Raw genomic sequence first — 21,977 nt, forward strand, 5'->3', positions numbered from 1 at the left:
GAATCGAACCTGGGACCCTGGCGCTGTGAAGCAACAGTGCTAGCCACCGTGCCAGCGTCCATAGTGCCTCAAACGTTTTCCTGGTTGATGGACCCCTTTTCAAAAGGATGAATCAACCCGGACCCCTAAACATCTGGATTGTAATACTGTGGAATGCCTATACGGCGCTAATGTTTTAATAACACTGCAAGAAAGGTGATTCACTTCCAGCTCTGAGATGGACAGCCTATCCCGGATGGTGGCTGCACTGCATTCCCATTCCACAATTCATATTTACAGTGCAGAAGGAGGTCATTCGGCCCATTTAGCCCGGCTCTTGGAAAGCACAGTTGGCTAAACAGCTGGCTTGTAATGCTGAACAATGCATCCCCGAACAGGCGCCGGAATGTGGCGACTAGGGGTTTTTCACAGTAACTTCATTGAAGCCTACTTGTGACAATAAATGATTGTTATTGGAAGGAGCACCCTATCCCCACCTCCACCCTATCCCCATAGCCCCATCTAACCTCAGGGCAATTTAACATGGCCAATCCACCTAACCTGCACATCTTTGGACTGTGGGAGGAAACCAGAGCACCCGGAGGAAACCCGCGCAGCCACAGGGAGAAAGTGCAGACTCCACACAGACAGTCACCCAAGCCGGGAATAGAACCTGGGACTCTGGAGTTGTGAAGAAACTGGGCTGACCACTGTGCTACCATGCCGCCCATAGCCTGCTGTGCTCTTTGAGGGGGAGACCTGACTGGTGGTGATTTAATCTGGGGGTCACCACACCTCAGGCGAGGTTGAGAAGGCGGGGCCTTCGTGAATAACCTCAGCCGGTACGGGGATTGAACCCGCGCTGCTGGCCCCTCTCTCCGCATCACGAACCAGCTGCCCAGCCAACTGAGCTAAACTGGCTCTCAAATTCTGTGCTCAGTAAGCACTTTCGTGCTATTTTGGAGACTGCGCCTCCCCCTCCCTACTCCCCCCACCCCGCGCCCACCACCCTCAAAAGTCTCAGCAGACCCCAAGATTTCTGCGGAACCCAGTTTGAGAATCTCTGATCTGCGGGAGTTTCCATCGCACGAGACCCGGGTGTAAAACAATCCTCCTTGAACCCCCCCCCCCCCCCTGGTCCTTACACTCAATCTGTTCAAAGAGTGGCATCTGCCTTAATGTGTACAGTAACACTATTAAAGGATTGTCTGCAGACGTTGTGTTTACACAGTCATCGAACACCATTAGTCATCGTGCCACCCTCAACTATACAGACAGGTCTGCACTGAATCATAAACATTCGTGTTGTGCAACCCTGAACTCATGATGTGATTCCCATAATCTCGGCTTTACCTCAGGTCCTCGCTTGACGCGTTTGACAGGTTGAATTGTAATGTCGAGGTGACAAGCCCCCCTCTCCTCCTCACGCGATGATGTAGTTCCATTGCTTTTTTGGCATTGCCTCCAGCGCCTCTCCCGACTGATCAAAGGATGACTTTTGTGTGTGTGTGTTTCTCATGTCGTCATCTTTGTTTTGCATACACCATGGATTTCTACAGCCAGGTTCCAGGGGAGGGCTGGGGGCTGAGGCAAACTGGGTGGGGAGGAGGAATGCAATATATTCAGATTTCTGTATTTCTCTTTCTCGGCCTCCCACTACAACCTGCATTTACATCGTGCCTCTCATGGATGTAGGCCATCCCAAGGTTCTTCGCCAGAGTGTTATCAAAAATAAATTTGCCGGGAACGATAACCGACTGTCATTTTGCATTTCTGTACAAATGTGGGTCGAGGCAGAGGCCATTCAGCCCTTGAAACCTGCACCGCCATTCGATTACACCATGGTTTATGCTATGTTCTGTCCAGCGGGCACTGACTGGCGCCCTGTCCTTGATGGGCTCCCTTGTGGTGAATGTATTGTATTAACCATTCACCATGTATGTTACTGTATCACGCTGTTGCCCATGTGGGCTCCACCTATGGACCATTGTACGATATTACATAGAATGTATCATGTTGGTGCCCTTGTGGGCTCCGCCCCTGGCTCCGCCCCTTGAGGGGAGGTATAAAGAGCAGCAGCCCTGTAGGCGGCTCTCACTGGCAGACCAGTTGCATGCAGGCACTGTTCTAGTCGATTAAAGCCACAGTTTACATCTACTCTTTGTTTTGCGTGAATTGATGGTCGCATCATCCCCTTCAGGCTTGGCTCCAAGAAAGGTGGGCCCTTGAACCAATGCTTGGATCAGCGATCGTCTTTACGGCGCTGACGAAACCCCACATGTCATTGGTGTCTGCGGGTTCTTACTCTCTGTGCCTCCTTCTAACTACCATTAGTTCTTTATGCCACAGGTTTTACGCAGTCCTAATGCTTTCAGGCACCTGTCGGACTGCTACTTTTTCCCTTGAGGTGTGTTGAGGTTTTCAGCCTGAAAGGCCTGTCTTCAATTAGGCCCTCAATCCCTTGGTTAGTTTTGTCAAACCGCTCGTGGTGTTTCCTGGTGGAGGTGCCCGGGATCTCTTTGTAGGTGCTTATTACGATGGACTTTGGCATTGACCAGGCACTACGGGCACACTGCAGCCCCTGCTGGCTGGAAGTGAGGTTATGGCATCAGACCGCGTGCACAGACCCCCCAACAACCCATCCTGTAATAATAATAATCTTTATTAGTGTCACAGGTAGGCCCACATGAACACTGCAATGAAGTTACTGTGAAAATCCCCTAGTCACCACATTACGTCGCCTGTTCGGGTACACTGAAAGAGAATTCAGAATGTCCAATTCACCTAACGAGCACGTCTTTCGGGACTAGTGGGAAGAAGCCGGAGCGCCCGGAGGAAACCCACGCAGGCACGGGGAGAACGTGCAGATTCCGCACAGACAGTGAACCCAGCGGGGAATCGAACCTGGGACCCTGGCGCTGTGAAGCAACAGTGCTAACCACTGTGCCACCGTGCTGCCCAAGTCTTTGAGCATCACCTGCCTCACATGAGGCAGAGCCTGCAGAATTGGACCTATCAATCATCTCCGAACCCATTGAGCTGAGGTGGAAGCAAGTCCTCCTCGATTCTGAGGGGCATTCTTTAGTCGGGGTGGTAGGATGGGGGCCTGAGGTGCATGGCATCAGCAGCGATCCCAATAGTATTCTGATTCTCAATTTCGACCGGTTTGTAGAAAGCATGCCAGTACATGCAGGGCATATCACAGGCGTGTGGCGTGTCATGGGACCGACTGTGTCTGACCTACAAAGGCATCATGACCTGGGACATGACTTGCACATTCAGTAACCTTTATTGCAGTTATTGAAACGTAGAAAATAGGATCAGGAGTAGGGAAGTCAGTCCCTCGAACCTGCTCTGCCGTTCAATATGAGCGTGGTCGATCCTCAATCACAATGTCACATTCCCACCTTCTCCCCAAACCCCTTGATGCCATACAGGGCGGCACAGTGGCTAGCACTGTTGCTTCACAGCGCCAGAGACCTGAGATCGATTCCCACTTGGGTCACTGTCTGTGCGGAGTCTGCACGTTCTCCCCGTGTCTGTGCGAGTTTCCTCCGGGTGCTCCGGTTTCCTCCCACAAGTCCCGAAAGACGTGCTGTTAGGTGAATTGGACATTCTGAATTCTCCCTCCAATGTACCCGAACAGACGCCGGAACGTGGCGACTAAGGGCTTTCACAGTAACTTCATTGCCGTGTTTATGTAAGCCTACTGGTGACGATAATAAAATAAAAATTCAAAATATTTGAAAACCAAATGGAAATCGAAACATTATCTTAAAAAATATGATACGTCCGTCACTCCCCTTTCACCATTTAGACGTGTTGCCAAAACTCAATGCGTGGAAACATTAAGCTGTCTGCGCCAAAATGGGTTGCCAGCTTTGTGTGAAAACAGGAAGACCTGTAATTAGCAGAAGTGTTTTAATGGGTTCCAGCATCCTAAACCTAAACGTGCAACTTTCCCTGCTCGCACCATTCCCTGACAACCGAATACTCCAGGTACAGGGAAAGTATTACCCCCTGGGTAGTAACAACAGTCCCTACCAACAGTGTTTCCATCATTGTTATATGTTGGGCCGGAACTTGCTAGAAAAATAAAACAACTTAACCACACAGGCACTCTTACTAATGTGGAATTTGGCCAGCAAACCCAGGGTGTGAAGAGATAGCGATGAGTGACAGTAATCAAGAGAGTGGTGAGCTATGAATCTCCAGAATCTCTTGTTCCATTTACAATGCCACGCCCTTGCGCAAATTGAATCTTTCCCTCAGCTTCCCTGTCCTTTTTCAGCACCTGCACATAAAACTCACTGCAAACAGCTCGATCGAGTAAATTAACGCAAGTGCCTTTTTAGACTATGGGCTAATCGTTAACAATTTCCGATTCCCTTAACATCCCCATGGCAAAACCACAAACCAAAATAGCCAAATTTACAAACTGACCCCCAAAGAAGAAATTGCCGTCAAAGACTTCACTTCTTAAACTTTGATTTTAACACTGATTAGAATCGATGTAAATTAAACACTAATTAATTGCCGAGTGGTGCTTCAAGTAACAAAGTGAATTTGATTTTTAAACCGTCAATACAGCGTGGATGTGTCTTACATGAACACAAGAATGATCCCCGGAATGAAAGACTTGTCATGAGGAACGGTTGAGGACTCTGGGTCTGTACTCGTTGGAGTTTAGAAGGATGAGAGGGGACCTTATTGAAACTTACAGGATACTGCGAGGCCTGGATAGAGTGGACGTGGAGGGGATGTTTCCACTTATAACTAGAACCTGAGGGCACAGCCTCCGACTGAAGGGACGATCCTTTAAAACCGAGATGAGGAGGAATTTCTTCAGCCACGAGTGGTGAATCTGTGGAACTCCACTGCAGAAGGCTGCGGAGGCCAAATCACTGACTGTCTTTAAGACAGAGGTAGATAGGTTCTTGATTGGTAAGGAGATCAGGGGTTATGAGGAGAAGGCAGGAGAATGGGGATGAGAAACATATCGGCACTGTAAATTCTATGAAATTCTATCTATCTATGATTGAATGACGGAGCCGGTGACCTCGATGGGCCGAATGGCATAATTCTGCTCCGTCGTCGGCATGGTGGCACAGCCAACATCGGGTCACTGTCTGTGCGGAGTCTGCACGGGCTCCGCCGTGGCTGCGTGGGGTTCCTCCGGGTGATCCGTTTTTTTTCCACAGGCCAAAGCTGTGAAGGTTAGGTGGATTGGCCATGATAAATTGCCAATTAGTGTCCAAAAAGATTGGGTAGAGTTACTGGGTTACGGGGATAGGGTGGAGGCTTGGGTGCTCTTTCCAAGGTCCAGTGCAGACTCGATGGGCCAAATGACGTCCTTCTGCATGGTAGGGATTCTATGTCTTATGGTCTGAGCAGTTGCATCGCTCCTTACACAGAATTGGCACCACATAGCTGCATATTTCCACACTATGGTCTTCTTTATTGGCGCAGGGCAGATGTCTGACAACAGCTTTCACCTTTGAGTTTCAAGGGTATAGTTATCATCAGGAGGGCACACTTCATAAACCCTCTCTTCCTCTCATCATAACAGGACTGATCGTAGTGCAGCTTTCCAGAGTTCATTTTCAACTGTGGGATTACTGGGTTGCGGGGGTGGGTGGAGGTGTGGGCTTAAATAGGGTGCTCTGGCCAAAGTGCCGGTGCAGTCTCGATGGGCCAAATGGCCTCTTTCTGCACTGTAAATTCTATGATTCTATGAACTGGCCAATCAATGACAATGTTTATGCTTTGGCCGCTTATCTTTTTTGTTAATTCATTCATGGAATGGGGGCTTCCCTGACTCATCCCTAATTGCCCTTGAGAGGGTAGTGGTGAGGTGCTGCCTTGCACCTCCGCTGTCCAGGAGTTACAGGAACACACACGGTGCTGGCAGTGAAGGGGCAATGATGTATTTCCAATTCAGGATGGTGAGTGACCTGAGGGGAGCCTCCAGATGGTGTTCCCATGCATCCGCTGCTCTTGTCCTTCTAGCTGGTAGCCCTTTACTGTGCCTAACCTATTCACAAAGCTCGTCAGGTTTTAGACCTTTTTAACCAGCACCTCAAAGATCTCCTGTCTCATAAGACCATAAGGAATAGGAACTGGAGTGGGCCATTCGGCCCTTCAAGCCTGCTCCACCATTCAATAGGATCATGGCTGATTCGACAAACTGCCCCCCCCCCATCCCATCAGATACCTCCATCAGAACCCCCCCTTCCACCCCACTCAGAGACCCTTGCCTGAAAGCTGAAGAACTGTCCAGTGTCAGTCAGAGGCTTCCTCAAAAGCCAAGTACACTTCAAAGGGTTTGAAATCCCTTGACAGCCTTTGAAATGTGAATCCTCCATTCAATTTCACACATTGCATTAGCCAGTGATTGACAGCAAAATGCTTTCTGTTATGAAAAAGAGGAAGTGAAAGCACTCAGACGCTTTGGATGTGGTGAGGAACTGTCAATAATAGCAAGATTATTTATAAACATTGTGGTAAGCATCACAGCAGGGTAATGGAGATACATTCAAGCGTGATGGGAAAGATAAATCAACAATCTACCAAGCAACTGCCTCTGGAGTAATTAAACTGTCAATCACTGCTTCTGACACTTGTAACAGCTGCTGCTTTGAACATTTTTGACTGAGGCAGCAGATGATAGGAAAGGGGAAGTGACGATGCATTGGTTTGTAACACTGCTGCCTGGACTGCCCTGATGGGGTCTCTGACGGGGGAGGTCTCTGATGGGGGAGGTCTCTGTCCCTTGTCTCGGATGGGGGCTGTCTGATGGGGGTGTCTTTTGGGAGGGTCTGATGGTGGATTCTGATGGGGAAGCTGGGGTGGGTGACCAGGTGGAGGGTCAAGACTTGCATTGTGAGGGAGAGGCGGGCCTTCCAATGGACTTTGAGGAGCACCTCGATTATGCACTGACCCTCTTGACCCACCATGGGATCCACCACATCAGGGCCACTCTTGGGAAAACGGGCACCAATTCACGTCCACGTGAATCCTGAATGAGAGGGCTGAGCATCACGGGGGCTGGAGATTTGGGCCTCCAGGCCATTAACCGTAAATGGGTGCAACTGACCCATTTGCATCAGCGGGGGGCATGTAGCCCATTGGCACCGCCAGTTGGGGACCTGGGCATCGAAACGGTATTGGCGCCCGGCGCTGATCGTGTTTTTCAGCTGACACTCCATTCTCCGCCAGATCGGGAAACTCCCAATATCTTTCCTTAAATGAGGGGGTCAAAACCACTCTCAGTATTCCAGATGTGGAGTACCCAGTACCTTGTATCTTGTAGCAAGACTTCCCGTCTCTTATACGCCAACCCCCTTGAAACAACGACCAATATTCCATTCTCCTTCCTGATGACCTACTGCACCAGTGTGCTAGCTTTCTGTGTTTTCTGTACCCCCAAGTCAATTTGTGTTGTAGCCTTCTGCAGTTTTCCCCATTTTAATAATACTCTGTTCTTTTGTTCTCTTTTCCAAAATGAACAATTTCACATTTTCTCACATTATCCTCAATTTGCCAACTTTCTGCCCACTTACCTAACCTATCAACGTCTCTTTGCAAACTGTTAGTATCCCTCTTGCAACCCTCTATTAGCTTCCTACCTCCCAAGTCATTGATATATATTGTGATGGCAATGGTATTTAATTACGCTCCCGTATTATTTAGTATTGATGGGATATTTGAAGTATCTTCCACCATGAAGACTGATCCTTTCTGTCAACCAGAAAAACGGAGAAAGATTTGATAAGAATTTCCTATGCTCCTCTTTCTGTCTCTTTTTCTTTGCGTAGGTGGCCAATCGCTGGTCACCTTCAACCATCTGCTCCTCTGGTCGTAGCTCTCCTTTGTGTCTGGCCACACGACCTCTGTCTTGTCGGTACAGCTTCCGGGTTAAGGGTTGTCGGGTCAGATGGACTGGCATTTCCTGTTATCCAAGAAAATTGCGATCAAACCCTTTACCCTCGTCGCAAATTCTGATAAGTCCTTTTTCAAACATTCTTAAAAACAATTCCAGGTTCCACTGAGCTGTGAAAGAAGTTACAAACTATGCTGCTTCCGAGTCAAAGGTCAGCACACTTTCTAATCCAGAAAGTGAACAATTTAAAAGGATGGTATCTTATTCCTTCAGGTTGCAAATTGTTAGAATTAAATCATGGGACCATAGAAGGTTTACAGCGCAAAAAGAGGCCATTTGTCCGACTGTGTCTTCACGGATTGGAAAAGAGCCACCCAGCCTAATTGTTATCGGAGATTTTTGAAGAATCAGCTGATGACTTTTTTTTTCATAACTCTCCTTATTGTTTCTCTTTTTCCCCCTCTTTAGGGAATGCTTCCTGCATTCTTCTCAGCGCTTTCTCTGTTTATTTCACAATCCTTTAATCATAGAATCATAGAATTTACAGTGCGGAAGGAAGCCATTTGGCCCATCGAGCCTGCGCCAACCCTTGGAGAGAGCACCCTGCTTAAGGGCACACCGCCACCCTATTCCTGTAATCCAGTAATCCCATCTAAACATTTTGGACACTTAAGGGCAATTTAGCATGGCCAATCCACCTAACCTGCACATCTTTGGAATGCGGAAGGAGACCCGGAGCACCCGGAGGAAACCCACACCAACACGGGGAGAAAGTGCAAACTCCACACAGACTACAACCCAAGGTCAGAATTGAACCCGGGCCCCTGGCACTGTGAGGCAGCATTGCCAACCACTGTGCCACCCTGATGCCCATGTGCTGCTGGTGTGGCGTTGAAAGAAAATATAAACATTTCTGGGGACAGTCCAAACATATGCAAGTGAGGTAGATTGGCCATGATCAATGCATGGGGTTATGGGGATAGGGCGGGGGAATTTGGGCCTAGATAGGGTTCTCTTTTGGAGGGTTAGTGCAGGAGACTCGATGGGCTGAATGGCCACCTTCTGCACTGTAGCCATTCTATGGATTTTATGTTGTTTAAGCTTGTCATAAAGTTCTCAAACAAAGGGTCACAAACTCAAGTCCTCCTCCAGAGATTGAGCGCAGAAACCAGATTCTCAAGGGATTTCACAGGATCAACACTGAAAGGTTGTTTCCCACTGGCTGAGGAATGTCGAACGTGGGTGCTCTGACTCCGGGTAAAAGGAGGACAATCATTGAGGGCTGAGGCGAGGAGAAATTCCTTCACTCAAAGGGCTGTGAATCTTCAGAGTTCTCCACCCCAGAGGGTTGTGTAAGCTCCACCCTTGAACATGTTGAAGTTTGGGGCAGATGGAGTTGGTTTCTTGGTGAATTACGGGAATTGGGGAATGGGCGGGAAAGTGCAAATGAAGCCGAAGAGCTGCCGTGATCGTATTGAATGGCGTAGCAGGCTCATCGCGACCCATGGCGCCCCTACTCCTCATCTTCCTCCTGTACCTAAACCGGGCTGATAGTCCAGTGTAGTGCTGAGGGAATGTTGCACTGTTGGAGGTGCTGTCTTTAAAACAAGGCCCTGAATGTCCCCTCAAGTGGATGAAAAGGTCTCCTTGGCATTAACATAGAACATACAGTGCAGAAGGAGGCCATTCGGCCCATCGAGTCTGCACCGACCCACTAAAGCCCTCACTTCCACCCTATCCCCGTAACACAATAACCCCTCCTAACCTTTTTGGTCACTGAGGGCAATTTATCATGGCCAATCCACCTAACCTGCACGTCTTTGGACTGTGGGAGGAAACCGGAGCACCCGGAAGAAACCCATGTAGACAAGGGGAGAACGTGCAGACTCCGCACAGACAGTGACCCAAGCCGGGAATCGAACCTGGGACCCTGGCACTGAGAAGCCACTTGTGCCACCGTGCTGCCCACAAAGAGCTTCTCCCCGGTGACCTGGCGAACATTTTAGACTTCAACCAGTGTCGCAAAAAACTAATGATCTGTTCATTATTTCATTGCTGATTGTGGGATCTGGCTGAACACTGACAAGTCATGCTACAGTTGCATAGAACCTTCGTAAGGCCGCATTTGGAACATTGCGCACAATTCTGGTCGCCACACTACCAGAAGGATGTGGAGGCTTTGGAGATGGTGCAGAGGAGGTTTACCAGGATGTTGCCTGGTCTGGAGGGTGTTAGCTATGTGGAGAGGCTGAATAGACTCGGACTGTTTTCATTAGAATGACGGAGGTTGAGGGGTGACCTGATAAAGGTCTCTAAGTTTACGCATGGATAGAGTGGATGGGCAGGCACTCTTTCCCAGGGTGGAGGGGTCAGTCACCAGGGGGCATAGGTTTAGGTCCGTGGGGCAAAATTTAGAGGAGACGTGCGAGGCAGTTTTTTTACGCAGAGGGTGGTGAGTGCCTGGAACACGTTGCCAGGAGAGGTTGTGGAAGCAGATACATTAACGGCGTTTAAAAGGCATCTTGACTAACACATGGATAGGATGGATATAGAGGGCTACAGGACTAGGAAGTGCTGAGGGTTTTGGCCAAGGGTGGTATCATGACCGGTACAGGCTTGGAGGGCTGAAGGGCCAGTTCCTGTGCTGTATTGTTCTTTGTTCTTTTTGTTTGTTTGCCATGTTTCCGACATTACAACAGTGACTACAAACATTGGCTATAATTCATTGTGATTTATTGGCTCTAAACGCAAGACTTTTATTTTCCTACTACTGTACTCGCGACCAGGCCTGCCAGCCCTTCAACTCTAGGCAATGAATCAGCAAGCTGATTCTCTTACTCCGAGAGATGACTACTCCTCCACTCCTCGATTATCTTCTTGCGCATCCTGCTGATCCTACTACCTCCACTGCTTCAATCGGCTCGGAGAATAAACAAGTGGAAGGAATTCCTTGTCAGGAGCTAGATCAGGAATTCTGAGTCCCAGCACAGAACCAGCTAGCAGAATTGTTAAGTGTGGGCTTGGAGGCAGAACTGTCCGGGATATAACATCAGGAAGAGTATTTGTCATTGAATCCCTACAGCGCAGTAGGAGGCCATTCGGCCCATCGAGTCTGCACGGACATTCCGAAAGAGCACTCGACCTAGGCTCAATCCGCCACCGTATCCCCGTAACCCCACCTAGGGGCAATTTAGCATGGCCAATCTACCTAACCTGCACACCTTTGGACTGTGGGAGGAAACCGGAGCACCCGGAGGGTGGGGAGGATGTGCAAACGCCACACAGGTAGTCGGAATGGAAGCCGGATCTCTGGTGCTGTGAGGCAGCAGTGTTAACCACTGTGCCACCGTGCCTCCCTGTATGTGTCTCTGGAAAGAGGTAGGGACAAAACGCAAAACTAACCCTGATCACCACAATATAAGAAGCTTTTAGATGAGCACTTGAAATGCTATAGCATAAAAGGCTGCGGAATAAGTGCTGGAAATTGAACTAGAATAGATCGGTGCCTGGCGGCCAGCAATGACGAGATGGGCCGAAGGGCCTCTTGAAATTAAATGAAATAAATTGTTTATTGTCACAAGTAGGCTTCAAATGAAGTGACAGTGAAAAGCCACTAGTCGCCACATTCCGGCGCCTGTTCGGGGAGGCTGGTACGGGTTTTGTGCTGTAAAACCCTGAGGGATTTCTGTTGCATAAGATTGTCAAGGGATATAAATTGAAGGTGGGTAAATGGGAGATAAGGTACAGATCTAAATGAAAGAAATTGGATTTTTATATAGACCCATTCACAAGCTCAGCCCTGAAACTCTTCACAGCCTATTGAGCAAATTGGAAATGTAGCCACTGCTATGATATGCAAAATCTAATTGAATGGATGGTGCGAATAAAGTTCTGGGGCTGAATGGCCAGCTCGTGTTCCTGGATTAGTAAGAGGTGCTGAGACCCTTGTGATCATTGATCTCTGCATGTGTGTTTGTGTATGAGCTGGTGACACTGAATGTCATAGAGCGGCATGCTCTCTGAAACACTCAAACAGATGCCATGATATTTATAGTCAACTGAAAGTGTTCAAGGCCAAAGATTTATTTTCCCTGTGGGTTAATTGCTGCCCTAAGGGATTGGGCTTTGTTTTTTTATTGTTTTGCTTGTTGGCAGAACTGGACGCCGATGCCATCCGCTCGACACGCATTTCATGAAATCTACAAACCCAGAGTACAGAGCAAGTCAAGACCTGTCACACGTAACCGGTGCAGGCTTGGTTGAGTCATGTTTTTCTCCCTCCCCGAATATCTCAACAACTGCATTTTTTCTTCAAAGGCGACTTAGTGGGATAGTATGGAATGTCAGGGTTGTTTCCGCACATTAAAATAAACCTCATTTGCAGTAAATAATCACATGTTTCAAGCTGCAGGTGTCTGAGTCGTTTACAACACAAGTGGGGTGGTCTTTCGTACGGTCGGTGCAGACTCGATAGGCCGAGTGGCCTCCTTCTGTACTGTAGGGATTCTCTGAAATATATTCTTCCTGTTGGGTGTTCTGCTACACAAATGAACCAACACGGTTGTAGATGGTACAACTCTGTTTTATTACTCTTGATGACAACATCTGTAAACTTATGACTGTGGTTCGTACTTTACCCTTTAACCTGTGGACCCAGCCCTAACACTATCTTAGAGAGGCACTCAGCACATGGTGTATGTCTGAGTGGCACGCTGTGAGCTCTGTGCCCTGCGCTGTCTCCTGCTGGAATGAGTGGGAACTGTGGTGTTCCCCGTTTTATAGTGCATGTGCTCTCACTGGTGATTGGCTGTGATGTTGCGTGTGTGTTGATTGGTCCGTTGATCTGTCCATCAGTGTGTATGTGTGTTTGCACCATGATATATTTATCTGAATATCATGACATCCCCCCCCTTTTTACAAGAATATGTGCCTATGTGGTAATAAATATTGGTGTGTACTGAGTGCAGCTGAATATGTGTGTGCAATATCTACAACATGTACATGAGGCTAAACTATATACATGGGAAGGTGTCAGGTGCAACATAGCAACGAGGTTGTACCATAAACAAAACAAGTGCAATCATCAAACATCGAAAGCGAACTCCTGTAACGACAAAAAGAGAAACACATTAACATTGGACTCACTGAAGTGTTATGCCACAATGTTCAAACAGGCTCATAAGTCCAGTCTTTTAGGTGGGCGATGAATTTGGGTTGACCGCCTCAAGGGTGGGTCAGGATCCACCGGCTGAGGAATGGGCCTGGCCACGGGCAATAGAGGAATAGGCATAGTGGCAGGAAGCTCCACGAAGTCGACATCAGGGACAACAGGAGGACGTGGCACCAGTGCATGATCACGTAGCGAGCGCGGAAGCAGCCGAAGAGCCCGACGGTTACGCCGGCAAATGGAGCCATCAGGCAGGCGAACCAGGAACGAGCAGGGAGCCACGCGGCGGAGAACTTCGGCAGTTGCCGACCAGCCGCCCTCTGGTAGGTGTATGCGGACGTTGTCTCCAGGCACCAAGGCAGGAAGATCAGTTGCCTGAGTGTCATGTGCCACCTTTTGCTGAGCACACTGCTGTCGCATCCTTTGCAGTACTGGAGCATGGGCGGGTTTAGGAACATTAATGGACGGTACAGTGGTCCTGAGGGTGTGACCCACCAACAGCTGGGCTGGTGAGAGGCCCGTGGACAGTGGGGCCGAGTGATAGGCCAGCAGGGCTAAACAGAAATCCGATCCAGCATCAGCAGCCTTGCAGAGGAGCCGCTTGACGATATGGATGCCCTTTTCCGCCTTGCCATTTGAATGGGGATGCAGAGGGCTGGACGTCACGTGTGTGTGAAGCCATACGAAGCGGCAAAAGAAGACCATTCTTGGCTCGCAAAACCGGGCCCATTGTCCGACATGACGGTAAGCAGAATGCCATGGTGAGCGAAGGTTTCTTTGCTTGCTCTGATTACAGCTGATGATGTCAAGTCGTGCAGGCGTATGACCTCTGGATAATTTGAAAAATAATCAATTGTGATGACGTAGTCCCTGCCGAGCGCATGAAAAAAGTCCACACCCACCTTTGCCCAGGGACCCGTTACCAACTCATGGGGCTGAAGTGTCTCAGGGGGTTGCGCCGGCTGAAACCTTTGGCAGGTGGGGCAGTTGAGCACCATGTTGGCGATGTCGTCGCTGATGCCCGGCCAGGATACAGCTTCTCGGGCCCTCCGCCTGCACTTCGCAACCCCGAGATGGCCTTCGTGTAATTGTTCGAGGACCAGCCTGTGCATGCTGTGTGGAATCACAATCCGGTCCAAATTTAGGAGGACACCGTCAATGACGGCCAAGTCGTCCCGGACATTGTAGAATTGTGGGCACTGTCCTTTTGAGTCACCCTTCCATCATGTGGCGCATGTAGAAGGGGGTCAGCCACAGTCTCCCGGCGAATACGGGCCAGACTTGTATCATTAGCTGGCAGATTGGCCGATGTGAAGGCCACATGTGCTTCGACCTGACAGACGAACCCCCCCCGATTCGGGCGGAGTGCTCACTGCTCTGGACAGGGCATCCGTGATGATGAGGTCCTTTCCCGGGGTGTAGACCAGTTGGAAGTCTTACCTCCGGAGCTTGAGCGGAATGCGCTGGAGGCGAGGGGGTCATCTCATTCAGGTCCTTTTGTATGATGCCGACCAGGGGGCGATGGTCGGTTTCCATGGTGAACTGAGGGAGACCATACACGTAGTCATGGAACTTATCTATGCTGGTTAACAAACCCAGGCACTCCTTCTCAATCTGCGCATAGCGCTGTTCTGTGGGGGTCATGGCCCGCGAGGCATAGGCGACCGGGGTCCATGGTGCAGTGTCGTCCCGTTGCAGGAGTACTGCCCCAATGCCGGACGGGCTGGCATCAGTCGAGACCTTCGTATCTCGATAGTGTCGAAGAACACCAAGACCAGGGCTGTGGTGAGCTTAATCTTGAGCTCCACCCTTCCTTCTGGTGTGAGGGCAGTCAGTGGAACTCCGTAGTCTTCTTCACTAGGTGTCGCAGAGCCATTGTGTGGGAGGCAAGGTTGGGAATAAACTTCCCCAGGAAGTTGACCATCCCGAGAAAGCATAGCACTGCCTTCTTGTCTGCCGGCTGCGGCATGGCTGCAATAGCTGCCACTTTGTCTGCATCCGGACGCACTCCTGACGGGATATGTGGTCCCCCAGAAACTTTAGCTCAGTTTGGCCAAAAGAACACTTGGCTCGGTTGAGGCGCAGGCCGTGTTCTCGTATCCGAGCAAAGACGCGCTGGAGACGGCTGATGTGCTCCTGTGGTGTAGTGGACCAGATGATGACGTCGTCAACATAGACGTGCACCCCTTTGATGCCCTCCATCATCTGTTCCATGATTCTATGAAACACCTCGGATGCCGAGATGATGCCAAACGGCATTCTATTTTAGCAGTACCTGCCAAAGGGAGCGTTGAAGGTGCACAGCTTCCTGCTGCACTGATCCAGTTGAATCTGCCAAAAACCCTTTGATGCATCAAGCTTTGTAAAAATTTTAGCCCGGGCCATTTTGCTTGTGATCTCTTCCCGTTTGGGTACGGGGTAGTGTTCCCTCATGTTGTTGTTCAGGTCTTTCGGGTCGATGCAGATCCGGAGTTCACCAGAGGGCTTTTTTAGGCACACCATGGAGCTGACCCATGGCGTTGGCTCCGTGACTCGGGAAAGCACTCCTTGGTCCTGGAGATCCTGCAGCTGCTGCTTGAGGCGGTCTTTGAGTGGTGCCGGGACTGACCGGGGTGGTGTCCGGTTTGAGCCGTATTCTGTAAGTGTAGAGCAGTGTGCCCATGCCATCTAAAGCCTCCTGGTTGTGGGCGAGGAGCGAGTGGAGCTGTGCCCTAAAGTCTGCATCCGGGAAGTCGGACGTGCCTTCTGGAGACAGTGTGTACCCGCTGACCAAGGTGGACAACCTTGCATGCCCCTGCGCCTATCAGGGAGTCCTTCGATGATCCAACTATCTCAAAGGACAGTGTGGCTGTGTATGCATTGTGTGTAACCTTGAGCTGGCAGGATCCCATGGCCGGGAAAACATTTCCGTTGTAATCGACCATCTGACAGCGGGATGGCCGAATCGGTGGTTTGCCCTTCAAGGCATAGAAGGCTGACCATGCAATAAGGTTAGCGGAGGCACCAGTGTCTAACCGGAATGTGATTGGTGATCGGTTGACCATTAGGGTGGCACACCATTCATCACCCGGATTAATGCTGTTCACTGGCATCGGCTGGTGGGTCCTACTTGGGGACATCCGATTCCTGTCAATGAGCGCAACATTTCTAGCAAAACGCACCCTCGACCATTGCCAAGGGCTCAGGGAATAGATTCCGTTTAGACGTCAAAGGTCACCGCTGTTGACTTGACCAGTTACGTTCAGCCTCAAGTCCAATTGTGGCATAGGACAAATAGGTTGCATTAATAAACTAATCATGGCGTGCAGTCAAAGAGCTGTTTCTCGTTAGTTAGCATTTGCCCAGCTTTGCGCAGGAGAATGAATCTGGAAGCATTAGGAAGAAAGGGTTCTTTACTGCTTTTCCCCCATTGCTCATCCCAGCAGCAGGCAAACCTTCCTCCTTTAATGTGACAGCTGGAAAAGCCCAGAGGCTGTGTGTGTGCCAACGATGTTCGGGGTGTGCCACGCTATTATACGTCTGTACAACAGCTCTGTAATTGGATTGAATTTCTCACACGCATAGACTGGTTATTACAAGCAATGCTTCACTTTGATGGCTGGATGCCAAGGCTGAGGCTAGGGCAAAATCAAAGGCGCAACCTCGCATCCTTATTCATACTTCCAGAAAGGTTGAACGCCCTCTAACTCTGCTCTTCTTCCCTATTCCCTAGGGGCTTCTTCCACCGACTCGGAGGGCGAGAGAGATATGTTCAAGTCACATGCCGGAATCATGCCTCAGTAAGTGTGCAGTACTCTAACAGTAAATGTGCATGAGTCCAATATTAAATGTGTATGAGTCTCACAGTAAGTGTACATGCTTAAGAGATCAAGAGTGCAATTGGGCTTCTGCCGTTGGAGTTCAGATCTTAAAGCATTTCCGGATGGTGGAACGTGCAACTTTGTACAAGAGCTTTTTGTGGCGATATTCCACTTAGCGCAGACAAAGGGTGCTTGGTGCCAGATACTGACTTGCAAGGTATTGAAGCCGGTTGAGGTAACGATACTCACCACTGTAATCATGAGTTAACTGTTGAGCTGTCGTGCTATGCGACTGATCCTACTTGACTTTGGCAGCGTACGTTTGTCCTATTTTGAAATAAAGCTGCCACGTGTTGCCCGGCTGCTTTGAATTTCACATGTCAGGCAAACGCTTGTCTGAGGTTCTGCACCTTGTATGCCTGTGTTTGGCGGAGTTCATTGTGGATAACCAATGAAGGCAATCCCAGCAACGGATCAAATTGTCTACAATATGTCTGTCTGTCTCTCTGGACGTATGGACCCATTCGGGTTGAGCAACAACCACTGGGCCTTGCGAGACACACATCACATGAAAAAAATAAACATTACAATTTATGTGCACAGTCTATCTGACCTGTGTTAGGAGAATGCATTCTTAATTGGCAGGCTGATGTTGTTGTTGTCCATGCAATGTCCTAATGTGAGGAGAGGGAGGTGAGGGTCATAGCAATACTACCCCTACACAAACATCTTTAGCTTTGCATTTATCAGTCCACACAGGGATTGTCTTCAACAGTTGCGAGAGGGCACTTCACCAGTTTGAGATGTTTATTGTGATCTGTATTGCAGATATACATTTTTTTTAAATATAAATTTAGAGTACCCAATTCTTTTTTTCCCCAATTAAGGGGAAATTCCACCTCCCCTGCACATCTTTGGGTTGTGGGGGTGAGGCCCATGCAGAGACTGTGAGACTGTGCAAACTCCACACCGACAGTGACCCGGGGCCAGGATCGAGCCCGGGTCCTCGGCGCCGTGAGGCAGCAGTGCTAACCACTGCACCACCATGCCACCCTTACTGCAGAGGAACGTAACCAACACCTTGGCAAAGGGACAAAGGAGGCTCAGCAGGCCAATCCTAAGGGTGAAGGACTTGAGTTATTTGGATAAACGAGAGAAGCTCGGATCGTCCCCCTTCCAGCAGGGATTTGATAAAGGTTTTCAAAATCCACAGCGGGTTCCAATGGAGTAGAAAGGGAGAAACTATGTTCACCAGCAGAAGCGTGGTAACCAGAGGACACTGATTTAAGATAACTGGCAAAAAACTAATCGGAGGGCGATGAGGAGAATGCAGTTATGTCTGGACTCTGCTGTCTGAAGAGCAGTGGAAGCAGATTCAAAATTAAATTTCAATAAATACTTGAAAATGGAAGCACTTGAGAGCAGTGAGAAAAGAACAGGGGGAGTGGGGCTAACTGAATCGTTCCTTTTAAGTGACAGCACAAACAAGATGGGTCGAATGGCCTCCTAGTGTGCTATTCTATCAAGCAATATCCTTAGCAGTTATTTATTTTATTTTTTTTAATGTATTTTTATTACAAACATGTATCAAAACAGGTTACAGCAAATAAACTCCCTGGAAACCTACTTACCAGCAATCAACTCTACAGTCTGTACATATTTTTATCCCTTTTTCACCCACCCATCCCGTGACCAGCAGCTCCTCAAACAAAGTCACAAACATCCCCCACTTCTCAAACCCCCACCCCCCCCTGCATAGCCCATTAACTCGTACTTCATCTTCTCTAACCGCAGGAAGTCGTACAGGTCACCCAACCAAGCCGCTGCCCCCGGTGGCGATGCCAACCGCCACTCCAGCAAATTCCGCCGCCGTGCAATCAGAGAGGCGAAGGACACGACATCGGCCTTCCTCCTCGCCATGAGCTCCGGCTTCTCTGAGACCCCAAATATCGCCACCAAAGGGTCCGGGTCCACTCCCTCTTCCACTATCCTGGGTAAGACCGCGAACATTTCCGCCCAGATTCTTCCCGATTTTTGCAACCCCACCAAAACATGTGCCTGTGATTCACTGGCCCCCGCCCACACCTCTCACACTCATCTGCTACCCCCTGAAAGAACCCACTCATTCTCGCCCGAGTCATACGCACCCTGTGCACCACCTTAAACTGTATCAGGTTCATCCTTGCACAAGAGGAGGTCCCATTTACCCTTCGCAGTGCCTCACTCCATACTCCCCAATTGATCTCCATTCCCAACTCCGCTTCCCATTTCTCTTGAATCTTCACCACCCGCTCGCCTCCCTGCTCCCCCAGCCACTTGTATATATCCCCAATTCTTCCCTCCCCTTCCACATCTGGGAGCAGCAGTCGCTCCAGCAGGGTGTATCCAGGCAACCTAGGGAACCCCCTCCAGACCTTTCGCGCAAAGTTCCTAACCTGCAGGTACCTGAACTCCCTCCCCCTTGGCAGCTCGATCCTCTCCCTTAGCTCCTCCATAATTCTCACACAGCGGCGTTAACACCGACATCTCTTCCACCCTAAAAGCTTCCTCAACTGATTCCATATCTTCACCACGGACTGCACCACTGGACTTCCTGAATACCTACCTCAGAACCGTTGGCAACACTGCCGTCACCATAGCCCTCAAACTAGACCCCAGACAAGATTCCTCCTCCACCCTAACCCACTTTACCCTTCTCCTTCCCACCACCGCCGCACCTTGTCCACATTCGCCGCCCAATAATAATGAAGCAAGTTCGGCAACGCCAACGCCCCCTGCTGCCTCTGCCTCTGTGGCAGGGTCCTCCCCACCCTCGGCAGCAGAAATTTATTTTTTATTTATGTTTTTATAAATTTAGAGTATCCAATTATTATTTTTCTCCAATTAAGGGGCAATTTAGCGTGGCCATTCCACCTACCCTGCATATCTTTGGGTTGTGGGGGTGAAACCCACGCAGACACGAGGAGAATGTGCAAACTCCACACAGACAGCGATCTAGGGCCAGGATCGAACCCGGGTCCTCAGCGCTGTGAGGCAGCAGTGCTAACCACTGCGCCACCTTGCCGCCCATTCTTAGCAGTTATGTCAGCATCTGCTTAACTGCTAAGACTGATTCCAGGGATGGCGGGACTGTCATATGAGGAGAGATTGACTAGGCTAGGATTGTTCTCGCTGGAGTTCAGAGGAGTGAGGGGGATCTCATAAAGACTTATAAAATTCTAACGGGACTAGACAGGGTAGATGCAGCAAAGATGTTCCCAATAGTGGGTGTGTAACCAGGGGTCACAGTCTGAGGATTCAGGGTAAACAATTTCAGACAGAGATAAGGAGACATTTCTTCACCCAAAGAGTGGTGAGCCTGTGGAATTCATTACCACAGGAAGTAGTTGATGCTAAAACTTTAAATATATTCAAGAGGCGGCTGGATATAGCACTTGGGGAGAATGGGATCAAAGGCTATGGGGAGAAAGCCAGGATTAGGCTATTGAGTTGGATGATCAGCCATGATCGTGATGAATGGCGGAGCAGGCTCGAAGGGCTAAAAGGCCTCCTCCTGCTCCTATCTTCTATGTATCTAACCATAGATTTGCGCTGAACTGGAATTGGGATGCATCAGAAGTGCTGAAATGCTACTCCACTGGCGCATTGCATCCAAGTACCGAACAACGGAGGGAGCCTCGCTTTCTCTAGGGCCCTCGTAAAATGGTAAAATAGCTGCGGGACAGCTCCCTCTGTTGCATTTGTGGAGATCACTTTACTGAGTTGTTCATCAGTCTGGGGGGTCTTAACAACTGGCTACAGAATTTGTCAGTGGCCCACCAACTTCAGTATGAGGTTTGCCGGCTGTTGTACATGCATCCTGTGTGGCACCTCACTGCTGAAGGTGTGAAATGGAGGTGAGCGACCTCTTTCCATGTAGCTGAACGCAGAATGTGTCTCTCTTGGCATCACCGGCCGTGTCGTTGCCTTTTTCACAGATGAGCTGTGAATTTGGAGAACCGGCGAGGAATGTGGTGTTTGCCCTCAATCCTGTTTCAATTTAAAGAATATCAAAATCAGTACTTCCCCTCAAAACCTCGGCAGTCCCTGTGGCCATTTGCAAACTGTTCTGTCACAGACTCTCAATTGTTACTCGTGTATCGCCTTCAATAAACGTAATGCATTTGAAAGCAATTTGCCTATTTGAGAGCAATCGGAGGCAACTGAAACATCCAGGAGGCCTTCTGCCACAGTGGTTGGCATCCCTGCCGCAGGCCCAGAGGCTTCCGGTTCCAGTACAACGCCAGGAATTGTGAGCCACAGAAGGAGAGTTCATAACCCGGCCCTACGGGCTGATAACCAACTCGGGAACCACTTCCTTCACTATTCCACGAAGGGTAAACAACAGCGGGGGTATGAGGATGCGCTTCATAAGAAATCGAAACAGGTAAAATAGGATTGAAGAGCACCCGAAGAGGAATTGAAAGGAGATGGGGAACGTGCAGAGAAACGGGATTTAAATTAATAGCTCAATTGAGAATAAGCATGGTGGGCCATGGGTGTTCCTTTTGCAAGAGTTTGATTTAAGTCCTGAGTGCTTTACTCATTCCTCAAAAGGTAACACTTGGAAATAACTACTTACCTCTCGAGACATGGGGCTGGATTTTACGTAGCGTGGGGCAAACAGTGTTGTGTGGGTAGAACATAGGAATTAGGAGCAGATGTAGGCAATTCAGTCCTTTGAACCTGCTCCACCATTCAATCAGATCATGGCTGATCTCTTCCTGGTCTCAATTCCACCTCCCCACCTGTTCTCCATATCCCTTTGACCCATTTTTGTCCTCCGAAATATATCCATCGCATTCTTGAAACCATTTAATGACTCCGATGCCACCGCACTATGGGGCAGCGAGTTCCACAAATTCACCACCCTCTGCGAGAAGTAGTTCCTCCTCATCTCGGTTCTGGTGGATATGGAGTCATGTGGGTCCCTCATACGGGGCACCGTTCCCATTCCCAACCCTTTTCATCGGGGACGGAGAGGCAACAGTTTTCGACCCTACACACAGCACTGCCAATCTTGCGGGCTCCACTGTTGAGGTGGATGTTGTAGGAACGCAGCACTTTCCATGGAGTCGGGTCAGCCTCTGAAGGTGACTTGGTTCACTAC

The 21,977-nt window shown here is 49.4% G+C and overlaps 1 protein-coding gene across 5 annotated transcripts in view; it reads left to right on the forward strand.

The window, feature by feature from the left end:
- palld (palladin, cytoskeletal associated protein) overlaps positions 1-21,977 on the forward strand; it is a 614,708-nt gene that overhangs the window by 289,223 nt on the left and 303,508 nt on the right. For all 5 annotated transcript variants that reach the window (XM_072515728.1, XM_072515727.1, XM_072515731.1 and 2 more), the window contains one exon: positions 16,741-16,807. In XM_072515728.1, coding sequence (XP_072371829.1) covers positions 16,741-16,807 — 67 coding nt within the window. The remainder of the gene's footprint in view (positions 1-16,740; positions 16,808-21,977) is intronic.

This window comes from Scyliorhinus torazame, chromosome 9, assembly GCF_047496885.1.
Source record: "Scyliorhinus torazame isolate Kashiwa2021f chromosome 9, sScyTor2.1, whole genome shotgun sequence".
Classification (NCBI taxonomy): domain Eukaryota; kingdom Metazoa; phylum Chordata; class Chondrichthyes; order Carcharhiniformes; family Scyliorhinidae; genus Scyliorhinus; species Scyliorhinus torazame.